The sequence below is a fragment of the Manis pentadactyla genome, chromosome 14 (genome assembly GCF_030020395.1).
Source record: "Manis pentadactyla isolate mManPen7 chromosome 14, mManPen7.hap1, whole genome shotgun sequence".
NCBI classification, from domain to species: domain Eukaryota; kingdom Metazoa; phylum Chordata; class Mammalia; order Pholidota; family Manidae; genus Manis; species Manis pentadactyla.
In genome coordinates, this window is record NC_080032.1 from 89186682 (window position 1) to 89201751 (window position 15070).

The window sequence follows — 15070 nt, forward strand, 5'->3', positions numbered from 1 at the left end:
ATCAATTTCAATACTTCATCTAAGATTAAAATTTAAGCCTCCTCGAACCTAACCTTTAACTTGAAAAATTGCTTAAACATAGCTGCTGAAAGACGTTTTTTAAAGTAGCGTGAAGTTTACCTCCTCTTCTCCTCTCTTGACATTTTTTATAAAAGGCAACCATAAGCAGTAAAATTGTAACAGCAGAATCACACATAGAAGGTTAGGTGATTCAAAAGACCGGGGAATTCAACTAATTGAAATGGCTGCCCTTGAGCCATTGACTCCATCAAAAAAACAGGTAGTTATGGATAAAAAGTCTTGCTCTATGAAAGACCCTTAAGAGAAAGAAGAAAGTAAAGAAAGAAAAGGTTCAGACCAGGAGAAAATATTTATAAATGTCATCTCCAACAAAGACTTGCAGCCAGAATATATAAAGAAGTCTCAAAACTAAATAATAAGGAAATAAGCAACCCCATTTTTAAAATGTACCAAAGACTTGAACATATATGTCACCAGAGAGAATATACAGATAATATAGAATTGTTAAACAGTTTGGCAGTTTCTTAAAAACTTGAACATACCAGATGGCCCTACAATCCCACTGCTGGGTATTTATCCTAGAGAAATAAAAATATCTGTGCACAGAAAAGCCTGTGCATATCAGTTCTACTCATAATATCCAAACACTGTAAACAACCCCCGTTCTCCCAGTGGATGCATGGCCAAGTGTAGGACAACTGTCCACCCTCTGTACGGTGGCATGATTCTCAGCAGTAAAAAGGAACACACGCCTGCAACCACACAGACGGATCTCAAGGTGAAGGGAGCCAATGTCTAAAGGTTATATATTGTACGATTCTATTTATATGACATTTGTATGACATTCCAGAAAAGGCAGAGCTCTAGCTACAGTAACAAACAGATCGGCATTTTCCAGGAGTTAGAAGGGAGGGAGGCATGGACTCCAGGAGGCAGCGAGAGGGGGGCTGTTCTGCATTCTGGTTGTGGGATGGTAACATGAATCGATACCTCCGTTAAAACTGCTCACCAAAAAAGGCAACTTTACTAGATAACATTAAAAATTAAAGGTGAATGGGCATAAAACCTATTTAAAGAAAAAAATTTTCCAATTGGCTTGCAAACAAAACCCAACTACATGGTATATGTAGGAGACACACTGAAAAAAGAAAGGATTCATAAAGGCTAAAATTAAAAGGATGCACGGAAAATACACCAAGCAAATGAACATAAAGAGCAGGGGTAGCAATGCCGATAAGGGACAAAGTAGAATTCAGGTCTCATCAGGGAAACATGACCAAGAAGTGCCAAAACTTGTAGTCCACAATGAAGACACCCATGAATATTATGCATCAAAGAACAATAAATTTTATGGAGCAAAAACTGCAGGGGTTGTAAGGAGACATAGATATAAATGCCTTAATAATAGGAAATTCTTATTACCAGTTTTAGTAACAAGACAGATCAAGAGGGCAAAAATAAGGAGAGGATCTAAACAATATAATCCAAAGGGTATATTTTAAGATTGTATGTCAAACTCTACACCCTAATAATCAAGAATACATCTTCAAAATATTTAACAACCGGCTCTGAATACTCAAAATGGATGCTGGCCATGATCCACTGGTCCTGGCTGAATGTGGTGATTTCTCTTGTTTTTATGTAATCAATATTAATTACAAACAGTTAAAGAGATACACACTGGGGGGTTTCCCCCCTAATTTTTTTGTGGCTCTGTGAAAAGTACCAAACATTTTACTTTAGTTCACTTTTGATGTATGTCTTCTAAAGCCACATCGCACTCCTTAACTTCAACATACATTGCAACGTGGCAAAGTTTATTTTCCCTAAAGAGTGCCATATGTGTCCATTCTCTTTTTAGCATTCATGTCCCAGGGTGTCCTGTCATATGCAAACACAGAGGATGTGGTTTTGATGAATCCCAAACAGAATAAGCTCTTTCTGCGACATCAAACATCTGGAGAGTGTTTATGCAAATGTTGTGTAACTTAACACAGAATCTGGTTTATATATTTGACAGAACATTTCTAAGAATACTGGGAAGTTTGTATTTTTGGTCATGGTAACTTCAGACAGCTCAAGAAGGACTGATTATAAATGGTAGAGCTCCTTCTGATAGCATATTCCTAGGTCCACTCATATCTAAGTTTGGAAATAGAGCTTTGCATTCCAGAGACGCCTGGAGACCCGTATGAGGGAGGCATCTCACCTTGATGGGCAGATAGGAACATTTGATTACTGCACTGGTTCTGCCTGTGACTGTCAAGGACCTTGGGCAGGCTGTTGACATGGTCTGTCTCTCCAAGTAAACTGGGATTACCCCCACTTACAACTACACAGCTTCCTCAAGACACTGTAGGGAGAACACAGGGTTACATTGAAACTGGAGAAAAGGAGTTAGGAAGTAATGGAAATAGCTGTCTTACCATTTAAAAATCTGACTGTGCTAACAGCTCTTAGTCACATCCCATGTTCATTGAGAAATACTCTATTTATAATAATTTGCTTTCTGTTAAGATATTTCCTACAAGGCAAGTTCACTAATGAGATAAAAGGAGTTTTGATTCTACTTGGCAGTCATATAACTTACATGCACATTAGTCTCCTGTCAATCCTGTTGATGTCTCACTAACCAGACCTTACTCAGCACGTAATGAAAATTCAACATGTAATGACAAGGACCAGATTCCCAGAACTTGGTGACATTTTCAAAGTAATGGCATCTGTGAGACCTTGTAGCTGATTCCTCACATCTCTCTATGGCATTCTCAATTTACTTCTCTTTAATCACATCAAGTATAGGACTAGAAGCAGAGATCACAAGGAGGATGGATTGCTGGACAAAGCTGACCAGCCTTGACATGGGTTAGCCATTGAAGAACGGATAATCTCCATTTAAGAGGGCCAAATGGAAGTGTTATAAAAAAATTCCACATGTGAGGGATTGTTGAGAGTGATGAAAGCTTTAGAGTACACATCCTCGACTTCAGAACAGATGGCTGAGGAGATGAAGTAAGACTTTAGAAGGGGGTGTTCCTCAGGGGAAGAACCGCCCTGGAAAGGGTGCTGCATAGAAAATGTGGGTCCAAAGTCACCATCTGGGAAGCAGACCAACCACTGGGCGATCAATACAAGTGAAAGAGGGAAGGAGAAGGATGGGCGGGAATAGAGAGATGGGCTAAGAGCTAAGTGTGATTTCACTAGAGTTAGAACCAGCTAGAAACTCAACGGAGGGTCAGGGGAAGAAATAATCAGAGAGAGAGCCCAGCTAAAGCCACTGCCATTCCAAAGGGAGCAGGGGGACTGTGTCATGCCCCGGGCGACCCCTCGGAGCAGCAACATCAGACTGCACCCTGCAGGGGAAACAGATGGCACTGGAACAGTCCAGCCAGGAAGCTAAACAAATAAGTAAGCAGGCAAACAACAAGTCCTAGAGGGGAGGGGAGACTTAGGATCCATAGTTGCTAAAATATATTACCTAAAATGCCCAATTTTCAACAAAAAATCATGAGATGTGCAAAGAAACTGAAAAGGATGACTCATATACAAAGGAAAAAGGCAACAGAAACTACCTTTGAGAGGTATTGGATGTCAGACTGAGCAGATAAAGACTTCAAAGCAACTACTGTAAATATGCTTAAAGAACTAAAAAAAAAGGTATATTAAAAAGTAAAGAATGATAATAATGTCTAATCAAAAAGAGAATATGAATAAAGAGGTACAAATTATAGTTTACAGAGAGCCAAAGAATAATTCTGGAGTTGAAAAGCACAATAACCAAAATAAAAAATTCAATAGAGGGTCTCAAACAGTAGCCTGGAGCCGGCAGAAGAAAGAATCAGCAAATGTGAAAAGATACCAGTAGTAATGATGCAATCTGAAGAAAAGAGTAAAAAATGAATAAAAAATGAACAGAGCCTCATAGAAAGAAGGGACACCATTAAATAAACCAATGTTTGCATAATGGGAATACCAGAGAGGAGAAAAAACACAGCCGAGAATATATTTGAATAAATAATGGCTAGAAACTTCCCAAATTTGGTTAAATGCATTAATATATACATCCCAGAAGCTCAATCAACTCCAAGTTGGGTAGACGTGAAGAGATCCAAACATATCATAGCAAAGATGGTGAAAGTTAAAGATGAAGAGAAAATCTGAAAGCACCAGAGAAAATGAGCACATACACAGGAGCCCCGATGAGATGAACAGCCGACTTCTGTTGCTGATCGAGGGGCCAGAAGATGCTGGGATGACATCCTTAAAAGCACTAAAAGCAAAACGGTAAATCAAGGATTTTATAACAAGCAAATCAATCTTTCAAGAATGAGAACAAAATAGACATTCCCAGATAAACAAAATAGAGAGGATTTGTTACTGGTAGACGTGTCTTACAAGACATATTACAGGCAGTTCTTCAGGGTGAAATCAAGGGATACCAGACATTAATATATAACAACACAAAATAACCAAAAATTACTGATAAAAGTAGGTGTGTAGGTATTTTTAAAAGACACTATAATTGCATATATCTTCTCCTTTCTTCTCTTAATTGATTTAAAAAACAATTGTATAAACCAGTAAGTGTATAATTATATTATTGACCATATCATACAGAAATGTAATATATTTGATAATAATGGTACAATTGGAGCAGGCAGAAGCAAAGCTGTTTTGGAGTAAAAAAATGACACCAGCTGATAACTCCAATCCACAGGAAGGAATGGAGAGAACCAGAAATGCTAAAGAAAAATGTTCCTATAAAAAACTCTATGAATATGTAATTTCTCTCATCTTTCACATTCTCTAAAAGACATAAAAGTATATAAAGTAATATTATAAATGTAAGTTCTGATAAATTAAGATGTTGCAAGCCCTAGAGCAATCATTAAGAAAGCAACTCAAAAATATACTGAAAATGTTATTAAGGAAATTAAAATGTTACAACAGAAAACACTCACTGAATAAAGAAAAGCTGTAAAGGAGGATCACAGAAACAACAACAAGTGACATACAGAGAACAAAAAGTAAAATGGCAACTATAAATCCAGACATAATAATAATATTGAACAATCTGATCAAAGAGACAGAAGAGCCACAGATATAATCAGATTCAAAATAAACTGGATGAAAACACATATAGCATGTACTATAAGCAAGCCAAGTGGCCATCCTCATATCACATAAATTAAAGTTCAAAGCAAAAAAAAAGTTACTGTATTAAAGAACTTTTTATGATAATAAAATGGTCAATATACCAGGAAATTATGATAATTATAAACATATAATCATGTACAACCAAACCCCAAAGCAAATGGATCAAATACAAAATAAATGAACTGAAGGGAGAAATACACAATTCAAGATCTTCCTTTACCTTATAATGTGTATCCATTCATCCCCATAGACTGAACGGAAAGATTAAAAGTGATCAAGCATCATGGAAATAGAAGTAGGATGTGAACAACTTAAAATTCTTATTAACATCCTTCAAACAAATCTAAAATTGGCAAGGATTTGCCTTTGAAATAAAGTTCCCTCCAAAGTTTATTCCTTTGAAATAAAGTTCATGTGGAAGTTTGTGTTTTCTATTTACTTATGTTTCTTGCAATACTCCGCTGAAGCAAAAGAAGGGAGAGAAACAGTGTCCGTTGCTGTTTTTCACAGCGAGGGAGAAATGGGCCATCAGAGCCGACGTACCTGCGGGCACCTGGCCGCACTGTAGCAATCCCCAGCTGTGGCGAACGGAACGGCTCTCCCAGATAGCGTCTGGGCAAACAGAAGGTCGGTAGCTAGAAAATGACAAGTGAAAGTCTTTAGCATTGACGCTTTGTATGTTTTCCACTATTCACTGCAAAACAGTCTTCATATTACAGTCTTAAATATCTTTATGTACTTAATTCAAAACCTTTTAGCAGAAAGCCTGCACAATCATAGCGCATAACATAGATCAGGCTCTTGATAGATATTTTTTCTTTAATACAAAATGTTCCTCATAGATTGTCCTAAAAATTGGCAAGGTGCAAAAACTAAATATATGCTTTAGGATATATTATATCATACTGAATATCTAAAATAAAGTGGGGTCAGGAGCAAAATTATGGAAGAAAAAAACATTATTAAAAGGTAAATAAATCACGCCAAAGCAATGCATGAGCTTATAGACAGCACAGACATTATTACTTCACTGAGGAATTCAAACACACCCAGCTACAAGTGTGCTATTTTCTTTGAGTTCTTTTATTTTCACATTATATTATTATTTTACGCTTTCCAATCATACTTGTGCTAATGTTGTTAGCAAAATTCCCTGACTGGCAGTAATGCTGTAGGTTCTATATAAAGTATCACAAGGGAGTCACTGGATCAAAACCAGCTTAGAAAGAGTCCTGAAGGTCAGCTCATCACCCAACTGTGTGTGTGTCTCCTCCCAACTCCATGGACAGTGAATTCTCATTGGTAGCCTAAAGGTGGCCACGGTAGGAATACAGACACCATGGAAACTGGCAAACACTATGAATCAGGCTTTTTTTCCCTGGTTGTTAAATATTTATCCACAAACCACTGCTTACATGTGACACTTATGGGTCAGGCTGGGGCAGAGCAGATACAGTTCAAACTATCCTTTGCTACTGTAGCCCCGTCATCACCAGGACAGCCCACAGATGGCTAACTGAACATGTCCCCCGCTCCATGCGTCAGCTTTTCCTCCAAACTTACTCCCCCTGCTACAGTTTTCATCTCACTGAACTGTATCCTCAATCCACTGGTTACCTTAGAAATCATGCCAAATATTCCACATCCCTAATCCCCACATTCCTTCAGAAAACCCTATGGAACGAACCTCTTTAAAAGCTCTACTCTGAACCGTGCTCCTAATTAAGGTCTTACCACTTTCCGTCTGCATTATCCCATCAGCTTGCCAGTGACCTTCTGGGTGTGACGTGTTCTTCCTCTAGCCCCCAGGCTTCTGCTTTCACCCCAGTGGTTGCCATGATTCATAAAGAAGAATTCAGTTGCACAGTTTAGTGCACACTGGTCATGATCTACCCCCTGGGAGCTGCTCTAACAGGCGGCCGCCCCCGACCCGGCATTCGGTTCATGCTTAGACAACACCGGACTGCTTCTGAGTCCCGGATGGAACCAGGGAGCTTCACCTTCCCATGTTTTCGTTTATGCACTTCCCGCTTCCTAAAACTTCTTTTCCCCAGTTTGGTTAATTCAGATTTGTCTTCAAGATCATGAGGAAAGTTGAAGACTTTTTATTCAATTAATATTTATTTACAACCTATTATGTTCTGGGAACTATTTTAAGTACTGTGAGAATACAACAGTGGATGAAACAGAGACTGGTGGAACCTGGTTATTGCCACACAACTGCGGAGAATGAAAAGATAAACCAGGGAGCTGAAAATATACACATTTACCATTGCATCCTCCCCTCCAATGCCTGGCAAAATGTTAAGTCTGCTAAGGAAGAACAGCTTCATAATCAGCAGGTAAGTTATAGGGTGCCCACTGTGTACTAGCAATGCTAATTACCTGGCATGGCATAATTAAATAATAAACAGTATTTATAGAGTGCTTACTAAATAAAAGGCATTTGCGTAGTATATGCTAAGTATTATGCCTTAATCCTCACCAAAAAAGGGGGAGGGCCGAGAAGGAAAGAAAGAAAAGAAAAAAACTTGAGGGATGAGAGAACTTATGCCTAATGAGTTATGTCCAAGGTCATGTCACTGGTAAGGGATGCGAAGAATTTACGCCCAGTCTTAACTCCAGAGTTTATGACTGTGGCCATTATACTCCCCACTACAGTAATTGTGGGTGTTCAGTGAATGGTGGCCATTATTACTAACAATAACAGTTTACCATCACATGACTGTGACTTAGAGATCATGTATCCATGCATTCATGGACTTAACAATAGTTTTTAGTTTCTTTTTTCTGGTTTATACACTGTGCTAGGCACTGGTAATTCAATGGGATTTAGAGGTTCTGCTTCTGAAATGAGCTTTGCCTTTTCGTGTAGGTGTGTAACTTTCAGGATAGCAGGCTGCATTAGGCTAGTGTATACTAAGTTCCATAAATGTGTTTTGACTTTACTATAAATTACTTCCTAAAAAGGCAGCAGGCCCATAATCTGGGATCTATGGGTGGGACTTTATCTCCCTACAGTGCCACTTAATAACTATGAATTGGAACAAGTCATTTAACTTCAGCAAGTATATCTAATTTCATGTCTGGCAACAATTCAGCCTTAATTAATACAGGGTTGCTAAAAAGATCCAATGGGAAAATATTTGACAAATTGTAATCCGAAACTAAGGTTAATTATTACTTTAAACCCTGCAGAAAGCTTGTACAACATTGAGGATATTCACTTCCTTATCCTTCTATCTTGGAATATATTCTCAGTGTCCTGAACAATACATTTTTGTTAGGGGTTCCCATGGTCAATGTCATTGCAGAGGGAAGTATATAGCTAAAAACTTGTAAAAACAAATTTAAGTAGTTCTTGCACAAAGCTCGTTCCTTTTCTATACCCTGGGTACCACATCTCCAGCATATTATTAGATTTTCCAGAGCAAACAGAGGATTTTCTGCACTTACTTTTAATTTGCATGGAAGTGAGATCAATTCTTATTTTGCTAAAAACAGTGTGTCCGCCAGCCAGGTAGTCATTTTTACACTCACAGTCTTGCCTCCTAGTTCCATTAAAGGGGCATTCATATGGATTGTGTAGTCTGTAACAACACAAGAGTAAGGTTGGTATGAGATACAGTTATTATCCCATCATTGTAGCTAGATGGTGAACTTTGAAAGTGGGAAGGTAAAAGATACACTCTTCAATATTACAGTGTCAGCAAGTTAAATGAGAAAGAAGTGAAAATCACTCAAGGCTAAGACATAAAATTCTCAACAGGAATTTTGACAATGGCTTATGAAAAACGAATTAGTGGTATATCTGCTAGCTTTTGCTACTGGAATTATTTTTATTTCTATGAAAATACGACAGTCTTAAACACCTCACTTTTCTGTTGTCCCACTGCTTACCCACGGTATATCCGTAGCCATTCCCTCCGTGAGCGCATGTTAATACTCAAGTCTGCATTACTGAGTGGGCGTGGACAGCATCTGGCCTAGGTCCTGACGTGCCCTGCTGCTCCTGAGTTACTTATTCCATTTGCAAGCTATTCAAGCATCACTCTGAACTCTGGAGCTCCTACTTCTCCTGAAGGACCATATAAAAGTGACCAGATAAGCCCCAACCCAGCTCATACCTAAAACCATACACTTCAGAGAAGTTGTCCTCTTCACCTTTGACCAGTGATAGGTATTCCTTGGGGTTCTCCAGCTGCATGCCAGCACAGTGGATCTAAAGGGGAAATGCAAACATCTAGACTAGCTTTTACCACAGTCAACGGTCAATGCGACAATCAAATAGGGGCTGTTCCCGCAATACCTTTATTATCCGACCCTTAATGTTAACGTAATAGTCGCCATCCTTGGTGATGTTGTTTTTCACTTGGATTTCTCTGCAGCTGCTGAGTGTTTTACCTTCAAGGTCAAGTGAACACAACTTATCAACAACGGGCAAATTACAGACACAGCATGAATTCAATGACTCAGTCACACAAACACTGTTATACTCTGAAAAACTGGACACTTCATTCTGCAAAGCAGGTGACTGCTACCAATATTTATTTTCAAATTGTAATTAAAACCTCTTAGGGACACTTACGCACTAGGTAGGTTTTTGAAGTTGAATACTTACAATCACTGACATAACATTTTTTTTGAGCATCTGGTTTTAAACGCCTCAAACATAAGTCGCTGGACCAGCCATTTTCAGCCACGCACTCTACTCTTCTTTCCATGACCCCAGTTCCACAAGTCACTGAGCACTGCAGGCAGAGTAAAATTGGAAGGCAAAGTGTACAATGGTGAAGGAGGCCAGTAAATCCAGATCTCCTGCTCTCGGACCCGGTCCCTTTGGAACAAACTGAGGCTCAATAGTGGCAGAACAACTGCAGATAAAAGCATCCTGGTCAGGCACAGGTGGAAGGGATCCGTAGGCATGAGCGTGAACCAATTATTTCTCAGTCACTGGCTTATTTGCATTTTTTTGTATAGTTATAGCAACAGTATATTGTAAATACTTTATGAACATCAATTAATTATGGTTATTAAGACTACTTTTGTCTCATTGTTATATACTAACTGTGCAAAACACTATTTGCTTTCTAGCGATTAAATTGGAAGTGGAATGTAGGGCAAATAACTTTCATTAGTTATGTTAGATTGACTTACTTCTTCACTTAACCAATAAATATTTCTTAAGAATCCACTCAAAATGCAAACCACTGTGCAAAGCTCTCTGAGGAATAGAAATAAGTATTAGTTGTGGTCCCTGCTGACGTGCAGATTATAGCAAGCCTAAAAAAAGAGAGAGGATATTTCTACAAATAACTGATAAAGTGGTTTTTAGACAAGAGGGTTACAGGACAACTCTTGAGATCTAGCTGGACAGCTACCTTGTACCTACAAAGTCTCATTCAAAAGTTCTTAAACTCATAATTAGATACTGACCTTGCTCCATTTCCCAACTTTCCAAGTGGCCATATGCAAACAGCTTCTGAAGTTGCACTTGTAAACCTGAGGAGAAGGCGGCACAGGGCATTCTCGATAGTCTACAGGCCAAAGCTCACGGAGCTTGTATTTCTCAGTCGACTGGATCCCGATGCAGTATGTAATCCTTTGTCGGTAACTGAAACCACAGTTACCCGCGCACTGAAAAACACAGTCACAAGGGGAGGAGAGGTGCTGTTGCGCATCACCAGGACCTGCTATTTGCCAAGTGCCTCGTCTGTAGGGTGCTATGTCACCCTCACAAGAACCCTAGTCATTAGCCTCATTTACAGATGGGTAAACAAAGGTTCAGAGGCACTAGGTAAGTTCCCCAGAGTTGTGCCAATAGGTGGAAAGGATCCACGTTCCGACCAGGTTGTCTGTAGTGCCTCTTCTTTTTTCCTGTTATGCTATGAAGAACAGCCTAACTGAATGAAACTGTATCTTCCAACAGGCACAGCTTTGACAAAATGGAACATAGTAGGGCTTCTTATCTAAAATAAAGGATATTTATGAGCCTTAACTTACCAGTAACTGTATGTAAGGCAGCACACATTTATCTTAATACATATAAGGTGATGTGTAATACCATTTGACTAAAATAGGTAAGCGATTCTGACACACACTAAAGGTCCAGGCCAGAAGTGGGCAAACAGATTTCTGCTTCCAGCAAAAATGGAGCAATGAAGAATAAGTTATCTTCTATCCAGAAGCAATAAAAACACTTGAACATACAGAGGATCAAAGCCTAATTTGGCTACCCAGAAAACGAATTAAGATACGATATGAAGAAGAACTTCCAACATCAACATTCTCTGGAAGAGTCATTCCAGAAGATGATCATCAAAAAACTTCAACAAAGATCCTGGCACTGTTGCAGTTGTAGCTGCATTCATCCCACTGGTTCCTGGACTTGCCATGGGAATGAAGAAGGAGATATCTAAGCTGGCCTGTGCATACAGTAAAACAACAAATTTGACTGAATCTATATTGTCGGAACTCAACCAAGAATTAGGAGAAGCGCAAGTTGCAGTGCTCCAAAATCGTGGGACTATAGATCTATAGTAGAATATAGATATCTACTGTTAAAAGAACATATGGGATGTGAACAGTCCCCAGGAATGGGTTGTTTTAATTTGTCTGATTTCTCTCAAACTATTCAAATTCAGTTAAACAATATCCATCATATTATTGATAAGTTTACACAAATGCCCAGGGCACCTAACTGGTTTTCTTGGTTTCTCTGGATATGGCTGGTAATTGTAGGTCTGCTTTTGTTATGTATTTGTATTCCTATTATGTTAATGTGTGTATGCAATTTAATTAGTAGTTTGTTAAAACCTATACATGCTCATGTTACTCTACAAGAAGATATGTCAAAGAAATAATCAATCTTCCTATGTTTTCTTCCGTCTGCTACTTCTATAGCTTTTCTTCTTCCTTCCTAATTACAACCCTTTAGTAGAATTCATGCCTAATTCATGAAAATTACCGAATATCATAATTCTTCCAAGTGGTAAAGATACCTCAAGACAAATGCTGGGCATAGAAGCTACAGGCCATAAATCTGCAAAGAAGTAAAAAGCTAACCTTTTCAAAGAATATTGCTTCTCTCTCACTTATCAACTTTACATTTCCCTGTATGGCCCCGGAAGATGGCTGGTTAGCCAGAGATGGGTAAGATTCCTCAAGGGAGGAACAACCTAAGACAGGCACAGTCGCAGGGGGGCCATCAGGTGAGAAATTGGGGATCAACAGAGGTGAGGCTTAGAACCTCATTCCCCCTGTTTTGAGAGAAATCTTCTGCATCTGTGGATGTTTTGTTGCCCTTGTCTAGCTTGGATTAATACTTAGTCTATAGGCACACACCTGATCATCTACATTTGCTCTCTTACAGCACTAACTTATGTTTTCTACCTTTATCTTGCATCTACCTACCACTTCAGCATTTTATTTAAAAAAATAAATAAATAAGGGAGAAATGTGGGATTCACATATAAATCAAGTATAAAAATCAAATGAACAATCATATCTGACCTGATTGTTTATAGTTCATGATGCGTGATCAAAACGAAAGTCTCTGTGATGACTGCCCTTGTACTGTTCACCATGTAAGAGCTTATTCACTATGTAAGACCTTGTTCACCATGTAAGAACTTGTTCGTTATGCTTCAGAAGATTGGAGACTGTTGAGAATTAGGCTTGGGGTTGATTAATGATTGTGCATTGAGTCCCCTATACAGAATTTTATTGTTGTTAACAACCATTTGATCAATAAATATGAGAGATGCCCTCTCAAAAAAAAAAACAAACAAAATACATCAAAAAATGGCTTTCAAGACCCTGGACATCAGGCAATAAAAGATAGTGATCCCTGGAAGAGGGTAACAAACAGAGTGGCCCTACAGCGGCTCCAGCCCACTGCCTGGAGGGAGCCGCCAGGTCTTGGAAAGGGGAGGGAACCCCAAGGGGATGGCAGGGTTCCGACCAGCGCTCATACACGGGCGGTGACGCCACCTGTGGCCAAGGAATGAGCCCATCAAAAGACTTAGGAACACTATCTGGTACTCGCATGGGACCCAAGTGCCTGCTGGCTGAAATCCGACTTCTCAAGATGAAGATCACACTGTCTGAGATAAAAAGAAAAAAAAAGAACTGGATGGGGATTAATGGCAGATTTCACAGAAGGAAAGACCAATGGCTTAAAGACATCCATAGGGTGGGGTATTGTGCAACAAAAGCAATAAACTATTGATACATACTGCAACCTGACGCTCAAAACACTTCTGAGACATTAGACAAAAAAATGGTACATGCTCTGATTCCATTTATATAAAAGTCTAGAAAATGAAACTGATACAGTGACGGATCACTAATACCAAAAGCAGATCAGGTCATCAGTGGGTCAGGGGAGAAGGGGAGGGAGGGATAGTGAAGCACCACAAGGGAAGTTTCGGGGCGAAGGAGACACTCCTTACTGTGGCTGCGGTGGTAGGTTTGTGGGCGCGCACACACTGCAGCCCTGCCAGGCTGTGCCCCTCCTGTAGGTGCGGTTTACCGCCTGCCAGCTCTGCCTCGGTGAAGCTGTTTCCAGGAGGCGGGCCGCTGCCCCTGGTGGGGGCGTCAGCGCCGGCACCAGGGGGCCCCTGGGAGCTGCGCTGCGGTGTGACACAGCCCTCTGCTGTTCCTGCCTGCCCCGGCCCTCAGGGCTTCGCTCCTGACACTGGGCGCATGCCAGTCTCTGCCCCTACATTCAAAGTCCCCCCGGGATCAACTGCACCAGATTTCAGACTCAGCTCTTTTTCCCAAGAACAAAAAGTATTAACGTCCTGTCTTAGCCTTACCTGTGACGAGTCCCCTGTGACCACAAGGTACCTGCAGGGGCGGCTCCTGCACGTTTTGACGGAAGGAGGTCTGGTTGAAGGATCGCAGAAGCTGTCATTCACGTGACTGTTTCGTGCATCGATGCACGTGACTTGCCGATGGGTCTCCTTCTTCTTACATGAGGCTGAACACTGGAAGCGCAATGACCAAATGGATGACATGTTCTTGCACGCGGCACGCTTAAGGGGTACTGTTGAGTACTCACCTGCAGCCACTCTCCTGCCACCCACTGGTACTGTGTGCAGTCCTGACGCCAGCACTGCCTCTGGGAATGGGGCCGGGCGGCCCCACCGCACATTTCTTCAGCCACCCGACCCGTGCCTCTCAGTCTACAGTACACGTCCCTGTGCTGAACCCCAGAGCCGCAGGTCACAGGGCACTGCAAAGAAGCCCAGATGACGAGAACTGTTAGCCAGCAAATACAGTTTCTGCAGAAATAGCAAAATAGTGCTGTGACATATTTTCCTATGTTTCTTAAACATAGCCTGATATTATATCATGTGTTAGATACAAAATACTTGCAATGAATATTTTTAAGATTGTCTGATGTGAAGCATCTATACAAATAAACAAGTTTTCTTTATTTTGCAATACCTATTCATGCCTTGTGGAGACTGTTCAAGCCTTACAGATAGGCTGTATGACACGTCCTACCAAACAGGCCATCCCGATTGATAACCTCTCTTCTGACTTAAACTTAGTATCTATAAAACTTACCACACAATGGAACTATTCTATTATGCTGCTTTTAAACATAATTTAAACCCTTGTTTTTAAACATAATTTAAGATATGCATTATGCATAATGTCTCTCAAAGAAATAGTGATTTCCAAGATCGTGTTGTGCTCATTTTTATAACTTCAGTATCTATTGTACTGCTTGGGGACCCAAACATTCGCTAGCTTGTTGCTTCATGATTATGTTTCAATGGACAAGTGTTTGGGGAATCTGGTTGTGTAAACTGTAAACTTAGACAACTTTGTCTGACCCTCTCCAGGTCTCACTCTTCTCATCCGTACAAAGATTTTGCGT

General features: G+C 40.1%; 1 protein-coding gene across 3 annotated transcripts in view; it reads right to left on the reverse strand.

The window, feature by feature from the left end:
* The window catches only part of ADAMTS20 (ADAM metallopeptidase with thrombospondin type 1 motif 20), a 118530-nt gene that overhangs the window by 6495 nt on the left and 96965 nt on the right, over positions 1–15070 (reverse strand). For all 3 annotated transcript variants that reach the window (XM_057491408.1, XM_036889509.2, XM_036889513.2), the window contains 8 exons: positions 14243–14416; positions 13998–14168; positions 10615–10815; positions 9800–9929; positions 9488–9582; positions 9306–9400; positions 8635–8768; positions 5722–5813 (listed from right to left, as the gene is read on the reverse strand). In XM_057491408.1, coding sequence (XP_057347391.1) covers positions 5722–5813; positions 8635–8768; positions 9306–9400; positions 9488–9582; positions 9800–9929; positions 10615–10815; positions 13998–14168; positions 14243–14416 — 1092 coding nt within the window. The remainder of the gene's footprint in view (positions 1–5721; positions 5814–8634; positions 8769–9305; positions 9401–9487; positions 9583–9799; positions 9930–10614; positions 10816–13997; positions 14169–14242; positions 14417–15070) is intronic.